The 20,740-nt window shown below is 32.1% G+C and overlaps 1 protein-coding gene across 7 annotated transcripts; it reads right to left on the bottom strand.

Annotated features, from left to right (window-relative positions):
• Positions 1 to 21: 21 nt before the first annotated feature.
• LOC142529067 (AUGMIN subunit 8-like) lies at positions 22 to 5,839 on the bottom strand. 7 transcript variants are annotated; one of them, XM_075634455.1, is made up of 7 exons: positions 5,697 to 5,839; positions 2,888 to 4,293; positions 2,391 to 2,510; positions 1,766 to 1,882; positions 1,601 to 1,690; positions 640 to 747; positions 22 to 416 (listed from the first exon to the last, which is right to left on the bottom strand). In XM_075634455.1, exons 2-7 carry the CDS (start codon positions 4,139 to 4,141, stop codon positions 333 to 335), a joined length of 1,773 nt encoding a protein of 590 aa, XP_075490570.1. In that variant the 5' UTR covers positions 4,142 to 4,293; positions 5,697 to 5,839; the 3' UTR covers positions 22 to 332. The 7 variants fall into 7 exon arrangements, 6 of the variants coding, with proteins under 6 accessions (XP_075490570.1, XP_075490569.1, XP_075490572.1 ...); XM_075634454.1 differs by having other exon boundaries at positions 5,672 to 5,838; XM_075634457.1 differs by lacking the exon at positions 5,697 to 5,839 and adding an exon at positions 4,840 to 4,931.
• Positions 5,840 to 20,740: the final 14,901 nt, after the last annotated feature.

Raw genomic sequence — 20,740 nt, 5'->3', positions numbered from 1 at the left:
TTTGTATGCTGATTAAATCGCAATGAATCAACAACAAAAAAATGCCTAAAGCAAGTTAAGTATCGACGCTTTTCTTTGACATTTACTTGTAAAATTGGTTTTACAAATAAAAAATATGGAAAAAAAATAAAGACACGTTTGAGCCTGTTGACTAAAAAACAGCTTGTCAGCTCTAACTAAACTATTAAAAATAATGACAAGAAACCAAAGGGGGAAAGTAAAATCAATATGCATTCACAAGCAAATTGTTACCATAGTCCTCCACTCGATTCATTGCCGGCGAGACAGAAGCTAAAGTTGTGAGCATCGAATTTTCAACTTCTTGAAGGATTTTAAAACCCGAATATTTCTGATTCGTCATTTCTCAAAGCTTGTCTCGACTGAGATATATGGGTTCTGAGGCTGTATTCTTGCACCTGCTCATGTACATTCAAGCTGATCTTCAGGAATTTCATATACCAAATATGTACTAGTCCTTGTAAAAGAAATGTAATGCGAAACAACAAATAAAACAACAGAAATACGTGATAATGATGTCTCTTTAGCAAAACTTGAGTGTCTATTTATGACTTCTAAAAATATACGTTGATAGTTAAAGTAGATAAATTTTATTTGAGAAGAAAAGTTATATAACCTCACCTGAAATGCAGCTGTAATGCTCATTAGTGATTCACATTCATCAAGCATTGCTCTTTCTTGTGCTGCTATATCAGCAACTTGGGAAACCAAAGAATTCATCCCCTCCATCTGTATGATACAATTGAAATCTCAAGGGTGGTTCGTTTGAATAATGTTATCCACAAACATCAATGAAAAAATAGACTACTCAAGATCGGTGACTCATGGAATAAATAAGACACCAATCTCGTCAACTTTTGTGAATCAATTGATTCCCGCATTCAACAGCTCATCCACATCAACATTTTTTGTGAATCAAATATAGTCACAAAGTTTTAATACCTTCTCAACGTCACTGACTTATACAAACCAATACCTACTACGACAATGATAATGTCATCTTACCACTCAAATTAACGACTCAAAGATACACTGGAAAAATATTATGACAACCACGTAAATAACTCGTCTATTCTTCCACCAACTGACGAAAGCAGGTAAACAATCCCTTCACGAATGAAGGCTCGACTACTTCAAAATCAGTAATTAGAGCCTAATATGCCAGATTAGAAAGCTGGTCAACCTTACCACAAAATGTCGGCTTAAAACATCCTATGGTAAAACATAAATATAATGCCTATTCAACATAGACTTTAGTAATCGCATAAACGAAATAAATTCTTATCCATCCAATTCATCTCTCCATTATTTCACAATTAGTTACTACCTTACAACATTGGAGAATAGCATAAATGAATAGTGCATTATTCCTGATAAGTTCCCTCACTCACCTATTATAAAAATGTACACTTGGATAGAGGTAGAATCTTGGGAGTATCTATAATTAGTAGACATAAAATTCTTCTCATGGTGGATCACGCCATCAGGATGTGGCATAAGATAAACGTACACAGAGCAATAATATTCTCCTTTTATGCATTAAAAGATATAATATGATGGGCAATAAACCTAAAGTTCTCACCTGTGAAAGAATGGAACATAAAGAGGATCCCATAGCCTGCATCACATCAACAGCAGAGCATACAGCTGCTTTAATAGTTTCAATATCTCCCTGTAAAATATTAGATTGATTTTAATGACTTTTGCTTTATAAAAGTGAACATGGAGAGCTAGTCAGCTGAAATACCCTTGCTCCTTCAGTGACTGGAATACGGATGGTACCTTCTTGCAGTTCTTGGGTGACCAAGGTTAATGAGTTGGCATGGTCTCTTTCAACCAAAGCCCACTGATCAAGACAAGCCAGCTGAGGAAGTTACATTTTGAGTTAGTAAATATATAAACCAGCTGTTTCCTATAAATACAGAGTGATGCGAGAAAAATATATAGTTCCATGCATATATGACCACTGTTTAGAATACATGAAAATCAAGAAAAACGTGACCAATGGGAAGACAATGCTGAGATGCCTATTGAGAGAGACAATCTATAGAAGCTAAGCAAGTAAACGCTGAAAAATAACAGCAACTCCAACCATGCCAATGGTTTCACAACTGAAATCATCTGGTCACCCAAGATTATGTATCATGTTTTCCTATACCCGTCAAATATATTACCACACGAATTTATGGTACTCGGCTATAATGCCTTTTTCTGGATAAATAAGGTGTTACAATGTGCTACCAAACATCAAATTAGGTCAAAACAATATGCTTTGAAACTAACCCACATTATTAATTCAGCAAAAAAATCGTAAACATCAAAATTCGTTGACTCTAAGTCGTTCACTATCATGAGAAGAAGAAAGGGATTACATGATAATCCAAAATTGAGTAAAGTTTCAAGACGAGCCTCAGCTCCTGAAAGTGTATCCTTTTTGCGGTTGCCGAGTCCAACAGAGATGCAATTGTCCTCCACGTGCTATACAATATTTTCTGCAATTTATGGGATTATGGCCACATGAAGATGAAATTAATTTGGAATAAATAATAAAATACCGTTGTCACCATCACCGGTTAATTCATTACATAAATATTTGTTCGATGGTTAAGATTTGAGAGAACATCACAAACTTTAAGTTGAAAACTAGCCGGTGAGGAACCTCTACCAATTATAGAATATGAAATTCTGAGCAAAACACCGTCAAAGCATGAAAACTGCAGTAAATTGCGCGGAAAGAGAAGAATTTTGAACTTGGTTAAAAAAATTGAAAAGATTTATATCTGAATCAGTCGACAAAAAAAAAAAACCCATTGATGTAAGTGAAACATTAAAATAGACTTGCTAAAGTTTCATAGAGATATACTCGAACCTCTGCTTTTACTTTCAGTGAATGCAATACAGCATCACTTCGGGCATTTGCATAATGCCATTGCAAGTGTCTATTGTATAACAACCGCAGCTGATGCACGTCTTCGATGTGATTTGCAGCCTTATTTCCTTTCTTAATATCAGCAATAAAGCTAAGAACAGAAGTTGAACTTTGAGGTTGTCGGGATGGACTGGATTGCCTTGCCCGAGCAGGACTGGGTCCTCTAGAAGAAGGCTTGCCAACCTTATTTCTAGCTGGACTAGTCCCTCTAGACACCGGTGGCGATGGAGGGCGCAATCCAGAAGTTGGCAGAGATTGGGCTCTTGCTGCAGCGTACATCAATGGTGTTTTATCTGGCGAACTTGAAGAGGTAAAATGTGTCCTCATGGAACTATCATCAGATGAGCATCCATTCAACATAACTTTGCCACTGTTAGAGCAAGTTCTTGACATTAACAAATCACTGGTAATTTTTTCCAAAGATAATCTCCTGGGGTAAGACTCAGCCTTAATGGAATGGGATAAAGATGCAGTTTCGCTTATCTTATCAGTCAGATTGATGTTTCTATTCAAAGCAGAAGAACTCGCTTTTCCGTTAACTCTTCTCGGCCATCGATGCTGATCCACTAGACAAGCAGGTAAACTGTCAATGGGTTTAGAATTCTCTGATTTATCAAAAGACCTCTTTCCTTTATTTGAAGTACTCCTTCTCTCTGGTGTGGATTTTCTTGAAGCGGGTAGTTCAGTCTGTTTATGAGCTATGTTTGACGAAGGCCTCAGAGCTGGATCAGAGAGAACATTTGAAACTGGTTTTTCTCTCTTGCTCATAGGAACAGATATGATATCAGATTTAAAAGAAACGCTGAGACTCCGCATTGCAGATGGTCTTAAAGACTCAGGTAACTTATTGCCCGCGATCTTTTTTGATGTCAGTAGCATTTCTGAGGAGGTATCCTGCACTGGTGTTGATGGAGATGGACTGGGTGGTGATAATGGTCCACGGGAGCGCTTTCTTTCTGTTGATACAGCCCTCTTTGGACCAGATACAGTCGAGGTTGGAGCTGTCTTGCTGGTTTTGGGCGAAGGGCAGCGTTTCGGTCCAGTGGACCGTGCGGGTGACTTGTACCTAGAACTAATTTCTCTGATTCGGGACTGGAGGGTTCCATGATTGTTAACAGCTTGGATCAACGGAGGTTTGGTTGCATCTGATATAGATTGCTTCTCTAATGCTTGCGGTAATTCACATACGTCCATCCAGACTGCGCAAATCAGACCACATTGATGTCTCTTTCATATGCTATTTACAACTGTAAACATACTTTTCAACAGTCTTTCACAAAACCCGATCAATATGTCATTAACGACACCAATTACTCTAAAAGAAGGATCCTTTCCTTGCACAATATCTGCATCCCATATTCGCAGTCATAAGTGTGATGCTATAAATTGGAAAATGGATAAAGAAAAATAAAATGCACCTTGAAAAAGAGAATGATGATCAAAAGAACACATCTTTAAAAACACCCAGATCTCAACAACATTGAATTCACAATTACAACTGTGCCTCCTAAGACAATAAAACTAAACCCAACTTAAGACAGATCTCACATCTTGGCAAAAGTAAAAAAGAGGTAATCAAATGAAACAAGGAAATGAGAATACACAGTAAAAAGCAGTCCCTTCCTCAGTCTCAGGGAGGCGTCGAAGAAGAACAAGGGATGGGAAAAAAAAGTAGAATAAAAAATTGGAAAATATTAGGATAAATAAAGAAGCCTAGCCCCCTCGCTTGCTTTTAGTTGTCATTTATATCTTACTTCCTTTTCTTCTCCCCACTTTTGTTTATGGTCCCGACCATTTGTCCCTCTCGCGGGAATGCCATAGTAGATGTGATGGGGCTGCCTCCCTAACACAGTCCCCCACCCCCACGCAATATAGATACACGTAGAACTCACATTTAGAGCGTTGCTCTCCCTCTGTCCTGTTCCTTCTTTCGCCTAGCCAACCACTTGACATGAAAAGCGGAACGAATAGCTGGAAATGATATCTTCACACAGAATGCAATAAGAATATTTTAAATAATGGAATCAACTCAAAATAATTCTAGGAAAATGGGAACTGTGGTCGGAATCACGTGCGGTTAGAGTTTAAAGTGCTAATATTACAGATTACAGTAGTATTTTAGACGATAATTAGCCATTGATATACAAAAATATGTAAAACAACAATATTATTTCTTTTGACCTCTCCACTTCTTTATTTGCATTTCGCAGACGAAACAAAACTCGACGCGAACTTAGCGAAAATATCTAGGAATTTTACATCTGCGCTTCGACTTTGTCAGATTTAGTTACCAAATTCGCGAACGTCCGTAGATTTCACGTAAACTGCATCAAAAATTACCCATCGGTAATTTATGATAAAAATGTGAAATTTTCCAACAAAAGGAAAAAATTCCTCGTAATATACTCATTGATTCAACTTCCGCCACTCAAAACCAATTGGAAAATGAAACAAAGATCCCGTCCAAGCTTACTCGTCATGAAAAGCATCCATCGAGAAGATCACAAAAACGATTTAAATCCCAAAACCCACATTGGAAAATGAAACAAAGATCCCGTCCAAGCTTACTCGTCATGAAAAGCATCCATCGAGAAGATCACAATAACGATTTAAATTCCAAAAACCACACACACACACAGTTCAAAAGTAACGAAGAAACAGATAAAATTTGCTGAAATAATCGCTTCCATAATTAAATTAAACCAAAGACACAAGCTAACATACATCGGCGTAACCAGAAAAACCGTACTTTTTCCCGGCGACGAAGATTAACCGAATTTCTGTGGACTTTAGAGCAATTTTTACAGTCTTTTTATAAGGCCAAAATTACATAGAGAAATATAGTAAGGAGAAAGATTCGAACGAGAATTTTCAGTTAAGGTGGACGAACGATGGAGCCAGGAGACGAGGCGGCAGTTAATTTCGCGCCACCTATTTTTTATTATTTAGAAAAACTTTCTTAATTATTTTTAATTTTTCTATATTCTCGTAAGAAACCTCCTGTTAGGTCTACTCAACTATTAAAAAAAATTTGTGTAAGAGAATCTCACGAATCGTATTTTGTGAGATGGATTTCTTTTTTGGGTTATCCATGAAAAAATATTATTTTTTATGCTAAGATATTACTTTTTATTGTGAATATTGATAAGGTTGACTCATCTCACAGATAAAGATTCGTGAAAACATCTTACAAGATAACTACTTTCGAGATTGAGTGATCACTGATTGATTTATTAAAAAAAATTTCCAAAAAAAAATTTTGTATTCAATTTTAAGAAAAAAAAATTATAATTAAAAAATATTATTTTTTATATTAAAATTATTATTTTTCATACGAGATATAAATGTAGATCTGTCTCACATAAAACTTACTCCTAATATTTTTTTTGTATTTAAAGGTTGATTTTAATCGTTTCAAAATTGATATGCAAAATATAATTCTAAAATAACGTTGATTGAGAACGATTGAAACATAGTTTTTAGACTATAATATGTTTGCAAGACCATCACATATTAGCATCTATTACGAAGTTAACATATTTTTATATCATTGTTGGTGAAGTGCAGCAATCACATGTTCAAAGGCTTGTTTTATTTAACGTTAAAAGTTATATTTTTTATTGAGTTACAATTAATATTTATTGTGTTGTACTCTACGAGATATAATTTTTTATGCAGGCATATGCACATACATAAAAATTTAACATACAACATAATGTGTATATACATATATATATATATATATATTGAATGAACTTCTTCATTCGAAATACATTTTATTTTTTAGAATGAATGTTACTATGATATGTTGTTTACTCGTCGTATTCATATACATGTCCATCATTGAGGTGACATTCATCTATTAGATATAAAAATTGATATACTTCATCACATTTAATAGATGAGTGTCATATCATAACAACGTATCAAAACATATATATATACACACCTTAAATTCTGCCGTCCAACGCTGCATATTTTAAATTTGGGTAATGAATGAGCATAAATTTGGAATCTGATATGGGTTCGAAGAAAAGTCCTCATTTGTACTGATTACAGCCAAAACAAGGGCCAGGGAAAGTTCCAAGTTATTTTTAAGGTAATTTAATTTTAGATATATGTAATAATATATTACAAAAATTTGTGTGAGACGTCTCACAGAGTCACAGGTCATATTTTGTGAGACGGATCTCTTATTTAGATCATCCATGAAAAGTATTACTTTTTATGCTAAGATTATTCTTTTTTATTGTGAATATCGGTAGGGATGACTCGTCCCACAGATAAAGATTCCTGAGACCGTCTCACAAGAGACCTACTCATAATATATTTGCGAGATTCATTGAAAAATCAATGGACTACACATATATGAATAAATATTCACTTTTAAATAGGTATTTTAGATAATCTGTTAAAAATAACATCTCATTTCTCATAACAAACTTACAAATTTGACCTAGTCGCAATTAAATTGCCATAATTTAGTGCACAGACTATTTTGTTTTTTTGTATTTATATAGATATTATATAATACTATTAGATATCATTTACATTATTAATAAAAACAAATCATAGCAATAAGGGTGAGTCTGAAAATAATTGGATAATTAATTAGGCTTTGATATTTGGGAAGGTACATTTAATAATTACAAAATAAATCCGGATATAAATACTTCTTGTAGTACTACGGATGTTGCATGTATTAAATAAAGGGAAAAAAAAATTTATTAGATATATCTTATGAGTCAATTTTATGAGATTGATCTACTATTTGACTTGATCTACGAAAAATTAGTATTTTTATGTCAAAAATATTATTTTTCACTACGGTTATAGATCGAATCGACTCATTTCACGGATATAAATACGTGAGACTGTCATATCATAAATGTATTCATTATTAGTGTCTGCACAAAGATATATGATGAATACTTCTTCCCATTATAAATGTTATAACAATACTAAAAATATACAAAATCTAGTGACCAACAAATGTATGTCTTTTGCTACATTTAAGATTTAAGACAAGATAATATTTACATTATAGATGCTCTTCGGGAGGAATCCAGGGCCCAATTTCAGATTATAAATACAAAATTTAAATTACATTTGAAAAAACACAAAATTTAAATTACATTTAAAAAAAAACAAAATTTAAATTACATTAATTTTTTTAAAAAAATAGAGTAATTAATTACAGTACAGTTTGAAAAAGTAGACGGTGGGTCTTACGTGATTGATATAAAGTTGATAATAGTAATATTAGTGTATTAAATTTAATACATATTAAAGAGATGGGTGGCTAGTCTAATTTTATTATAGAAAGATAACAATTTTAAAATTTGTAATTAAATACAACCGACAATATTTCAAAAAAAGTGGTTGATAAAGAAGTTAGATCCACTTAGTGCCATGTCATGAATGTACAATCCCTTGTGACAATAAAAGGGTGGAGTATATATAATTTGACAAAAACTTATGTGAGACGGTATCACGCATCGTATTTTGTTAGACGTATTTCTTATTTGGATCATATATGAAAAAATACTATTTTTTATGCTAAGAGTATTATTTTTAATTGTGAATATCAGTAAGATTGACCCGTCCCACAGATAAAGATTCGTGAGATCGTCTCACAAGAGACCTACTTTATAATTTGTGATCAATTAGTAACATATTTTATTTTCTATCAATATTTTTTAAATTGAGTTTGTTACATAAGCTTATTTAACGTTATTTACTTTGTTGACGTGATTTACAAGTTATTGTGTTCATCCCGATAGTTTATCTAGTACACATCTATATGTAGCTACTGAGAGTTTCTCCTTATGTGTGTGTGTGTGTGTGAAATTTAAATTTGATACAATGCTACAACTATTGTGGTGTTGTAATGGTAACATGATTACTTGATGATAAGATAACTAAGATATTATACTAAAATATAGACATTTTTCGTCAAATATTTGAAATTTTAATATAAATTATTGAAAAGTTAAAAAAAAAATTGTTGAGGGTGAAATAAGTTTCGGAGCAATTCAAACGATAGCATTTCGACTGTTTTACGACTTAAAAGTTTTGAATTACAATATTATCATCAACTATAATTTTTAGTATAATAACAAATATTAAGCCTTACATAATTTCATTTATTTTTTAAAAAATTGGTGAATTTTAAAATCCGATTCCATCAGCGTCGGAACAGCAAAAAAATGTCAAAATAATATTTACAAAAATGACAAGAATTTGCAGCCCATGTTATGATGAGAACCAGTCAATGCCATGTTGCACTCTCTTCTCTCCAAATGCGTTTGTCCCCACTTTTATCAAGTGTGGTCTAACTCTCTGCGTGATTAATTAAAGATAAAAATTTGTGTGAGACGATTTTACGGGTCGTATTTTGTGAGACGTATTTTTTATTTGGGTCATCCATAAAAAAATATAATTTTTATGATAAAAGTATTACTTTTTATTATGAATATCGTTAGTGTTGACCCGTCTCACAGATGAAGATTCGTGAAATCGTCTCACAAGATACCTATTCTTAATTCAAAATGCCCCTATACATTGCTCTCTGGTTATATTTTAATATGTGTTTTTGACTTGCTTAAGCCTTCGCAATGCAATCAAGTTACTTTTTAAAATATATATGTATGCCAAAATATCCATAATATATTATGATATGATATTTTTTAAAAAAAAAAAACTTTAAATGACATTAGTTACAAATAACGAATTAAACAGAAAATATGTATCCTCAGATATCGTCTCGCAGATTTATCCGTGAGACGATCTCATATATCTATATGTGAGATGAGTCCACGTAATACTTTTACATATATATATCGGATTGAATAAGATATTCATATCACAAATTGATATGTGATACAGTCTCACATCAGTTTTTATGCTAACAAACAACCGAATAATTTTCGGTGTCATCAAGTGTTTCCATAAGGTTATATGAAACAAAAGCTATATCATAAAAATGTCCATGTTTATATAAACAAAAAATTAAAATGCAAGTAATATATGATTATGTTGAAGCTTAATTAAGAGCCTTGTATATATATATGATAGACTTTCTCCCGCAAAGGAAATATGAGTGTTTTTCACTAACAAGTACGAGAACAGACAATGTTCGGTGTAGAAAAGTTTGAGGTGAAAACTGATTTGTTTGATGACGTCACCATGTCATTGTGCTTTTCGTTAATAAGTTTAAATAGTTAAACTGCTTGAACAAAATACATGCACATACTTCACCAACGAATCATAAATATTCTCTTTTTCTTTACCAAAAAGAATCACATACATGTGTGATGGAAAACAATAATCGTGAGGGTAGAATGATCGAAACATAGTGTTTGTAATACCGTAAAGTTTAAGATGTTGAAGTTGTATCGTTATCGTTATAGTTTTTTGGGATAATACTTGAACTTATTTTGGTGTATTTATTAAAAAAAACTAGTGTATAGAGTTTCAAAACACTTTATAAATCCACTTTAAGAAAACAAATTATAATAAAATTCACGATTATTTTATCATACACATTCATTCGATATCAATAGTAATATTACTTTTTCTCCCCAAAAAATAGTAATATTACTATATCTCTTCCCATCTGATAATTTATTTTGGTATTGTAAAGCAAATGGATAGAGGTGCATGCAGCATTGAAATTGAACTTGAAATTGAACTTGAAATGGAAAGCTATGAGATGAAGCAAAGGGCAAATGATTGTGAGTCATGTGCTTTGCCCAAATTGTGTTATTTTATTCAACTTTCTCCTGCTTGGAAAAAAAGGGATTTTGGGTGACCTACTTGTCACTTTTGACAGGTTCATGCCATTCTGCCGGCAGATTACGTAAATAATAATCTCATGTGGGGTTTCATTCTTTTGGAATTAAAGTTTGTCATTTGTCTTTCCACTGGTACATAAAGTTATGATTGAGGATAACGATATAATTTAATCAATGTTTTAAAAGACATTGTCTAAGACCGTCTAGGTAGTGTTTAGACGTTAGGTGGTCACTGATCGTTCCGATTTTTAAAAGTTAGTACGTCTAGGTGGCTGCCTGATATAATATATTTAATTTTTTTATATATAAAAAATATTGTTTGACATATTTTTTAATCAATTTTTATCATATGAAGGAGAATAATTTGTCATCGTTTTTGAGTTTGAATTCGCTTAGGCGGATGTGTGGGTGAGTGGTATGCCGTCTATCGCTTTCTAAAACAATGATTTTTAATATATAGAAATATACAACAATTCAAACGTTATGTCTCGATTGTACCTCTATCGTTCTTGCTCCCAACAATATTATTCTTTATTTTTTGAAAGAAACATAGCAGTTTCTAATCAATTACAAATACATAATATGCATTAAAAAAAAATATTGCTCCATATACTTCTTGTTTGATACTATGCGAATATTCTATTTTAATTTATTTTTCGAATCAAATCGATTCTTCTCTTCCTCATCCACCTAGCGCGTATATGATGGATGAACATAGCCCAACTGGCCCGATTTAATATCTGATTTATATTAAGTTTCGTTTAGATAAATATTTTATAAAATATTTTTCTAAAAAAAATTAAAAACTTACTAACAAATATATGTTTGAACAATTATTCTAAAAAAAATTACAATTAAAAATTATAAAACTTGATTTCTATCATATTTATTAGTGTAGATTGATACATATTTTTTCTATTTTCAGCATTAATTTAATCACTGATTAATCTGACATTTTATTAAAAAAGTGAGCATGATATAAAATATCTAAATCATGTCATAAAATGTAAATGAAAAATATTTTTTATATATCCGTTCTAGTTTTAAATTGAATTATTGTAGTTACAATTAATATTTTCAAAGATATCAACTATTATATGATTATATTCCACGGAAAGCAATGTAAAATTATTTATCAATGCAAGCCAATTGTCTCGAGCTGCTAAATAATATTAATTCACTGAAATAAAGTTTTACACATATGCTTCAAAAACTCAGCCAACAATTGCTTTGATAGGGATGCTCTTACTGAAAAATTAAAAAAAAAATTAACTTTCTAATTTAAAATTATTTTTACTTATAAATATTAAGATTCTTTAAATTCAAGATCTTCCATAAAGCAATTATACACATGTATCGTAATGCCCGGGATTTTATTTATTGTAATCTGAGATTAATCTGAAATGATTTATGGATTAATTGATGTGATTATAGACGGAAAGAGGTGCGAGGGTAGTGCACTCGCGCCCATGCGCGACTTGATGCGCGAGCATGCGCGGAATGGGCAGAAGACCCCGCGCATATGCGCGGAGTGAGGGCGCGCATATGCGCGAGGTGTCCAACAGCATTTTCAGAGAATGTGGCGCACATGCGCGGAAGACGAACGCGCATATGCGCGAGAAGCCAAGCGACAGGTCCAGAGAACCTCGCGCATATGCGCCGAGGGAAGGCGCGCATATGCGCGAGAGCTGCCGAGATGCACGCGCCGAGACTTTGTGTCTCACGCATATGCGCCGAGGAGGGTCGCGCATATGCGCGAGACGTGTTTCTTGAAGGAACGAGCCACGTTTCTTCATCATGCAACGTGTATATATATATATATATATATACAAGAAATTCTTCTCTAAGAATCAAGAAAGGAAGAGCCGAGGGAAGCTTCATATGGGATTTAAGTTACGAGCAATCCGTCCATCCGAATTTAAATCTGAGTACAACAATGTGTTCTTAGCGACGACAGCTACAATTGGACGTAAGTTTTGTTACGTTCTGATATCGTTTGAAATTATGCTATTGGGGGAAATTATGACTTGACTAATATTATGTGTTCTGAATATACTGATCAGTATATAATCGAAGTCAGACCGAAGAACAGACTGTTTATGTAATTATTATAATTTTCTGAAATGATATGACCGATATTATACAGATTTGAGATTATGATCTGTTATGGCTGAGATTATGATAGTTTGGATATCGATTATGAGTCGTGGTATTGTATCTGTGATGTTGATATTGCTGGGTTATTGAGATTGTATTGTTATACCGTCGAAACATCAGTGGGTTGATATTGATCAGATTCAGTAGTGACTTCGATTATATTGTGATATCATCGATATGGATTAGATTGTATCTTGATCCGATATTGATCAGATTATGTCTTGATTTGCGTATTAATCAGAACAGGCCGTGAATTGGGCTGTATATTGATATTGTGTCTATTTGATATTGTCATTGCCAGATTGGTTATGGACAGATTTGAAATAGAGACTTCGACTTCGTCAAACGGAGAAGACAAAGATATAAATTTATGTTGATGCGAGATTGCACAACTCGAGTCCGATTGACTTGAGTTTCCCAAAATCACATACTTTACTTTATTGCATTGTTATTTGCAATTGAATGAGATTGATATCTTTGATCTATTGATTTATGTATTGAGTCATAGGCGGATATGCCTAATTGAAAATGAGTAATCTTGTGACAGTAGTGCCGGATAGTGATGGAATCGTCACTGGCACATTGCACATGGTCACAAGATAGGATATTGGTGAAAATGCCAAAGTCCGTGACGGATAGGTCAAGACACCGGATGTTTGGTCATATCGAAGTGGATAGAATTGGAGTTTCTTCTATTACTGACGTTCGATATGGAAAGGGCCAAAGTCCGTGAATAAGAACATACCACCACCCCGATCGGGAGTGTAGGTGGGTGTATGTTCTTATTCCGATCGGGATCCTTAGATTAGGACGAGTCGAGTCAGAGTCCATGAGTCACTGAGTGTGATTCAGAATTTGTGTTAATTCATGTGTCGGATTTGATACATGTTATATTCAGAGTTTATATTGATTCATGTTTCTGATTTTGATACATGTTATGAATGTTTATTTCATGCTTTTATAACTGTTTGTATGAAATGCATGTATACATGATTTATACTGGGAATGTAATTCTCACCGGAGCTATCCGGCTGTTGTCTTGTTTGTATGTGTGTTTGACAACAGGTGGGACGGGATCAGGAAAAGGATGAGAGATTATAGTTAGCGTGGAGATCCGGGCCCAGAAGCAGAGTAGGATTCAGTACTTGATGTATAAATGCTGAACCTAGTTGAGATAGATATCTATAGTGCATGTGTTGTACTTTTATACTGACATGTATATTAGATAGAGTACATTACGTTTCCGCATTTATAATTTAAAAAGAAAATTTTTAGTCTCATTTTTCTTAATTCTTATTTGACGTTAATAATGATTAAGACATGAATTAGCGTCCGGGTCCCCACATGCATGTTCTTCAAAATTTCTCTCTATAACATTCAAGAGTCGATATAGTTTGTAGAGTCGTCGAAACAAACTATCGGTCACAATTTGAGTGAAAGTGAGAAATTGGCAACACAACCTGTCTATTTAACGGGACATGACGGGTTTGGCTAACAGTTTTTAATCATATATAGCGGGTCAAGTAGATTTGGCCTGCCATTTGGGCAGATTGGGAAATGGTCGATCCAATCCATTTTGACGACTATAACAATTTGTAGTTTAACGCCGTGTTAAATACACCTAGTGCAGTTGTAGCATTTGAATGGATTTTGGCCCTCATAAAATGCCTTGGGCCTCGCACCCATAAATGGTGAATAGTCCACTGGATGTGTTATACTCGATGAGACATATTTTTTTATGCACATACATAAAAATTTAACATACAACATAATATGTAGTTTTTTAATATAATATAATTATGTTGGATGAACTTCTTCATGACAAATAATTTTTTTAACTCTTAATGTTATATATGTGTTTGTGCGCGCGTTCGTGCGTATGTTTTGATATGTTTATTCACCGTATTAATCTATCTGCTCACAGTTGAGCTGACATTTACTCAATCACATTCAATAACGAGTGTCATTTCAACAATGAACACGGTAAATGAGCAGAATATCAAAATAATATATAGTTATGTGTGACTATTGATATAGGGATGTACCTTAAATTCTGCCGCCCGATGCTGCATATTTTAAATTTGGGTAATGAATGAGAATAAATTTGAAATCTCATATGGATTCGAAGAAAAGTCCTCATTTGTATTATTTACAGCCAAAACAAGGGCCAAGAAAGTTTGAGTTATTTTTAAGGTAATTTAAGTGTAGATATATGTTGTATATTTTTCGTTCGCAAATACACAGTTGTCAAGTTTTAATAAATTAGAGTAAAGTATCGTTCCCACGAAGAGTTTATATGTAAAAATATATCAGTGCTTGTAATTAAAATAGTCCCGACTCTATTCAGAGTAATCAATAAAAGGTTTGATCTACTTAAAACGAATCAACAGAAAATAAATAAGAGTCGAAGAACCGAATTTATGCAAATATCAGTGAGAGAAAATATTTAGGTGAATGATTTCACTAAGTTTCCATGATAACCATTCCAGATTTTATATTCATGAATTCCAAATGTATAATAGCCAAGAACAATTAATTATTTTATTTTCTCTTTCCCAAGTGACGAATAAATTGTATCATTCAAACTTTGATTCAAACATTTCTAATAAAAATCTAAGTTATAAGAATCTAAGTTTAGATGATATATGCAAACGATGATCTTACCTATGTCTCGATAAAGTTATACGTCTTCCGAACAATATAAACATTTAACGATGTGTCTCTAATGATCCATAATTCTAGTCTCTCTCCCGAGTTGTAGAATTAATTAGATAACAAACAATTTACAGTAAATTGAAAGCGAATAAAAATTAGAAAATAAAATTAAACCACAGAAAATTCAATCATATAAACAACTGAGTCAGAACATATCAACAAAGCTACGTCATCCTCTAGAATGAAAAAATTACCGCATGACAAAATATAAACAAAAACAACGCATGTTTGAAAGTCTAGACATCTCAACACATGAAATAAAAAGATAAAATATTATATAACAAATCAGAAATGACGTCTCTGTCCTCAGATTCGTCGTTGTTCGTTTTCATGATCGATCTTTGCGCTCCAGATTGTCTCCCACGTGTGCTCTATGTCTCTCTCACCTTTTTTTCTCCAAAAACGGTCGTCCCCCTTAGGGGTGTGCAAAATTTCGGTTAAGCCGAATTAACCGACCGAGCCGAATTAATTCGAAAATTCGGTTCAGTTAATTCGGAAGTTCGGTTTTGATATTTTAAATAATCGGTTCGGTTTTGGGTTTAATTTGAAAAATTCGATTAAACCAAATTAAGAAATTTTGTATATATATTAATTTAAATTGTATATGAGCGTTAAAAATACATTAGAAGAAAGCAAAACTTTTCATACATTAGAAGGAAGCTCATTTATCCAATGATTTTATCTTCAACTATTTTTTATTGATATTTTTTTCAATATTTTTTGTTATTTATGAGCTCTGCATTGGTTTTTTTTTTTTTTGTGTGTGTTAAAATTCGCATTTTTTTAAAAATATATCGATTATTTCGGTTGGTATCCAAAATAACCGAATTGAAAATCGGTTCGATTAATTCGGTTTCTATGAATATTTCGATTGTTTCGGTTATTCGTAAATAAAATCAGTTAAATCGATTATAGGTCTATTTGGTTCGATAGGTAACCGAATAGATCGATTGCCCACCCCTAGTCCCCTTTGTTCTAGGTTTTCCTTCCTTTTTTATACACGATCAGCGGCCGTACGTTTATTTATGCACGCCTCTACCGCACGCAAGCTCCTGGAGTACTGCATCTGTGCGCGCTCTCACGTGGCCGCACGCGAGCCCCTACCTTTCTGCGGCCCTTCTGTACGCGTATTGCTTTTATGTGCGCGCGGCTACATGTGATTTGGTGCGGGTGCGCGCACAGCTCTGTCCTTCTCATATCAATGTGGCTTCATGTACATATTTTTGTCCATTCTTGTATTGACATTCAAAACAACCCAAAAACGAATAATTTACTTCAAATGGTCGTAACTTCATCATCGGTCGTCAGTTTTCAAAATCGATTGTAGATTCGGAAAGCCCACGGCATAAGCTTTCTTTTAATACCAAATTTTCGAAGTTTCTTTGTCGTCTTGAAATAAGCCATCGCCCAACGGTCGCCGTTTTCACCAAAAATCATGGAGGAATCTTAATGTTAGACTTTCTACGGCTCGTTCTTATTGTTCTTAATTAGATTTCGAATTTTAAGGTAATTTCAGATTTTAGTGTTTCGAAATTTAGGTATTTTGGTTTTTTTAAATTTCGATAATTGATATATATTAAATGGTTGATTGTAGGTACTGTATTTGAGCCGATTGATGGTATTGATAATTTTTTGGAATTTATTTGAGCATTATTTCGAATTTTCAGATTTTATATTGGGGATTGTCGATTTTTAGTGTTGATTATTTATTATTTGGATGTTTAGATGATATAGAAAATATAAATGCAAATTTATGGAATTTTGTAGGAATTTTTAAAAAATTCAGAATTATATAAATGAGATTTTCAAACTTATAAGGATGTAAAAATTTTTATATTTAATTATATTATGCCTTAAGATTTCAAATGTTAACTTCGGAATTGTTTTGAAATAATTATAATTGTTTGAGGTTTATTGGATTAAAGTAACAATTATTTAGTACTGGTAATGTTGATTTGATTCAGTTAACCATAATAAGTTAAACTAAAGTGATATTTTATGGTGTAGACGACAAAATAAATTAATAATAAGTTAAACTAAAGTGATATTATTTAGTGCTGATAATGTTTTTAGGTTGAAAAAATTGATAACGATTTAATAATTAATGAGTTTTATTCTAAGAAGAATTGAAGAGCACAATTTCAGTAGTGTTTTAGCTCCATGTTTTTGAATATATTAAATATTAAATACTCTTATTCTATGTTTTCATAAAATCAATGTTTACATATTTTTTATTTTAAATTTTTTAGTTAATTATTTATTTTATTAAATACAGAATGGGACGGAGCCAGCCCCAGGTAATTTTGAATCCTGGCTCCGCCCCTGCCTAGTCCCTATTAAATTGCCATAGTTTAGCTCTCAGACTATTTTTTTTTCTAAAATGTTTTATTATTAATATCATTTGCATTATTAATAAAAAGCAAATCATTCACTTTATCCGGGTTAAATTCATTTGTCGAATAAAGGTCTATTAATCCAAACTCAACAAAAAATCGATGAAATTGTTACATAGCAAAAGTTGGTGTACGAAAACGATTCGAACCCAATTTAGAAAACGAATCTAATTTTTATTTATAACTCAAATCGAATTTTTATATATATATATATATATATATATATATATAAAATTCTGAAAATAATTGGATAACTAATTAGGCCTTTGAAATTTGGGCAGGTGCATGTGATAATTATAAAATAAATCCGACTCGGAGGTAAATACTTCTTGTACGGACTAGGATGTTGCATGTATTGAATAAAAACAAAAAATTTATTTTTGTACGACGAATCTCTTATTTGATTTTACTCGTCAAAAAATATTAATTTTTACGTTAAAAATATTATTTTTTACTATGAGTATATATCAAATCAACTCATCTCACGAATATAAATACGTGAGACTACTCAGAATAGATATATCATAAATATATTTATTAATGATGTGAGCACGAGAGATATTATGAATATATATCTACCCATAATAAATGTTATAACAAAACTAAAATATACCAAATCTATTGACCAACCAATGCATGTCATTAGCTATATTTAAGATTTAAGACAATATAATATTGACGTCATAAATGCTTTTCGGGAGAAATCCAGGGCCCATTTTCAGATTATATATAAAAAATTAAATTACATTTAAAAAAAAACAAAATTTAAATTACATTAATTTTTTAAAAAATATAGAGTAATTGATTACACTACAATTTGCAAAAGTATACGGTGGGTCCTACGTGATTGATATAAAGTTGATAATAGTAATATTAATGTATTAAAATTAATACATTTAAAAGAGATGGGTAGCTAGTCTAATTTTATTATAGAAAGCTAACAATTTTAAAAAAAAAAATTAATTAAATACAACCGACAATAAACTTAACGTTCTATACGATTATTTCAAGGATCGTCCGATGCTGATTTTTAAGTCACATCCAATTTCAAATATTTTATTATTAAGTGTGAGTTGTCATAGAAAATTTGTATGAGACGATCTTATGGGTCGTATTTTGTGAGACAGATCTATTATTTGAGTCATCTATTAAAAATATTATTTTTATGCTAAGAGTATTACGTTTTATCGTGAATATCGATAGGATTGACTCGTTTCACTCCACACTTATTTCACTAGTTGTCTTCTGAACTTAGCAGATTGAGATAGGCTAATTTCTTTTAACATCAGTGATAAGCCATTCATATTATTTGGCAAAGAGAAATTTAAGAGGTATTTATTCACATCTTATAAAAACAATAGCCAGTATTAACATTTTTTAATAATTAATTATTTTATGATATTCAATTTCGTCTTCGTCCTGAAAATTCTAGCTCTCTCCCTGTATCTCGGCTTAGTTTCCACATTCTTTTCTTCTTATATTGAGATTTTATTTATTCTTTGCTTCGACTATATCAATGATTTGATTTATATCGTAGAAAGTCTGATGCTGAGAAAAAAAAAGAAGAAAATGTCAGAGCCAAAACTAATGGCGGTAACACGAATACAAAATTTGCAGGTTTGAATTATTTTTCATCGACCGATTTAGGAAATGTTTTAAAAAAATTAATTTATGTGTTTTTACCTTATAAAGTTGCAAAATTTTATGAATAAAACTTGTGTGAGACGGTTTCACGGGTCGTATTTTGTGAGACGGATATCTTATTTGTGTCATCCATGAAAAAATATTACTTTTTATGCTAACAATGTTAGTTTTTATTGTGAATATCGATAGGATAGACCTGTCTCACAGATAAAGATTCGTGAGATCGTCTCACAAGAGATCTACTCAAATTTTATATAAAAAAATCCATAAGCACTTTTGTGAATACTATCGTAATTTGTTTTAATTTAAGTTGCAACTTGACAAAAAGATTTGTTACCCTAGGAAAGACCAAGTATGCACGTGCTTATGAACAAATGTCAGTTGCACCTACCTCCACAAGTAACACCCCTTCTAGATAATCTTCATTTCCCATCGTTCTCCCCAATAACCCGGCGGCGGCTAAAAGAAAGAAACCACGTGGCCACATTATTATCATAAAAATAAAAATAAAAATAAAAATAAAAAATTAGAAGATCATAAATTTTATTTAAGTTATTAATTAAATATTATTTTTATTGTAAAAATATTTTTATTATTGTAGATATAGATATGGATTGACTGATGTCTTCGTTATTATAATTTATTCATGTCTTCATAAAACCGGACCTACAATAATTAACACAATTCTATTTGTTGTTGTTTGTCTGATTAGGTTTCTTGTATGTGTTTACAAGAAATAAATTATCGAGGTAGATGATGAATTTAGTCCGTATTTAGGTCTCTTGTGATGCGGTCTCACGAATCTTTATCTGTGAGACATGTCAATCTTACCGATATTCATAATAAAAAATAATACTTTTTCATAAATAACCCAGATAGAGACCCGTCTCACAAAATACGACTCGTGAGATCGTCTCACACAAATTTTTGTCAGTTATTAATACGTATTAAAATCCATTTATATTCGTGTGTATTCTCAAATTTTAATGTGTGTTATACATTTAATTTGTTATCTTCGAATGTGTGTGTGAGACGACTACATTCAGTAGCTGAGTCAAGAAAATTAATTTAATCGATTTAAATTTTGT

Source organism: Primulina tabacum, chromosome 16 (genome assembly GCF_025594145.1).
Source record: "Primulina tabacum isolate GXHZ01 chromosome 16, ASM2559414v2, whole genome shotgun sequence".
NCBI classification, from domain to species: domain Eukaryota; kingdom Viridiplantae; phylum Streptophyta; class Magnoliopsida; order Lamiales; family Gesneriaceae; genus Primulina; species Primulina tabacum.
This window is presented reverse-complemented; position numbering and strand designations above follow the sequence as displayed.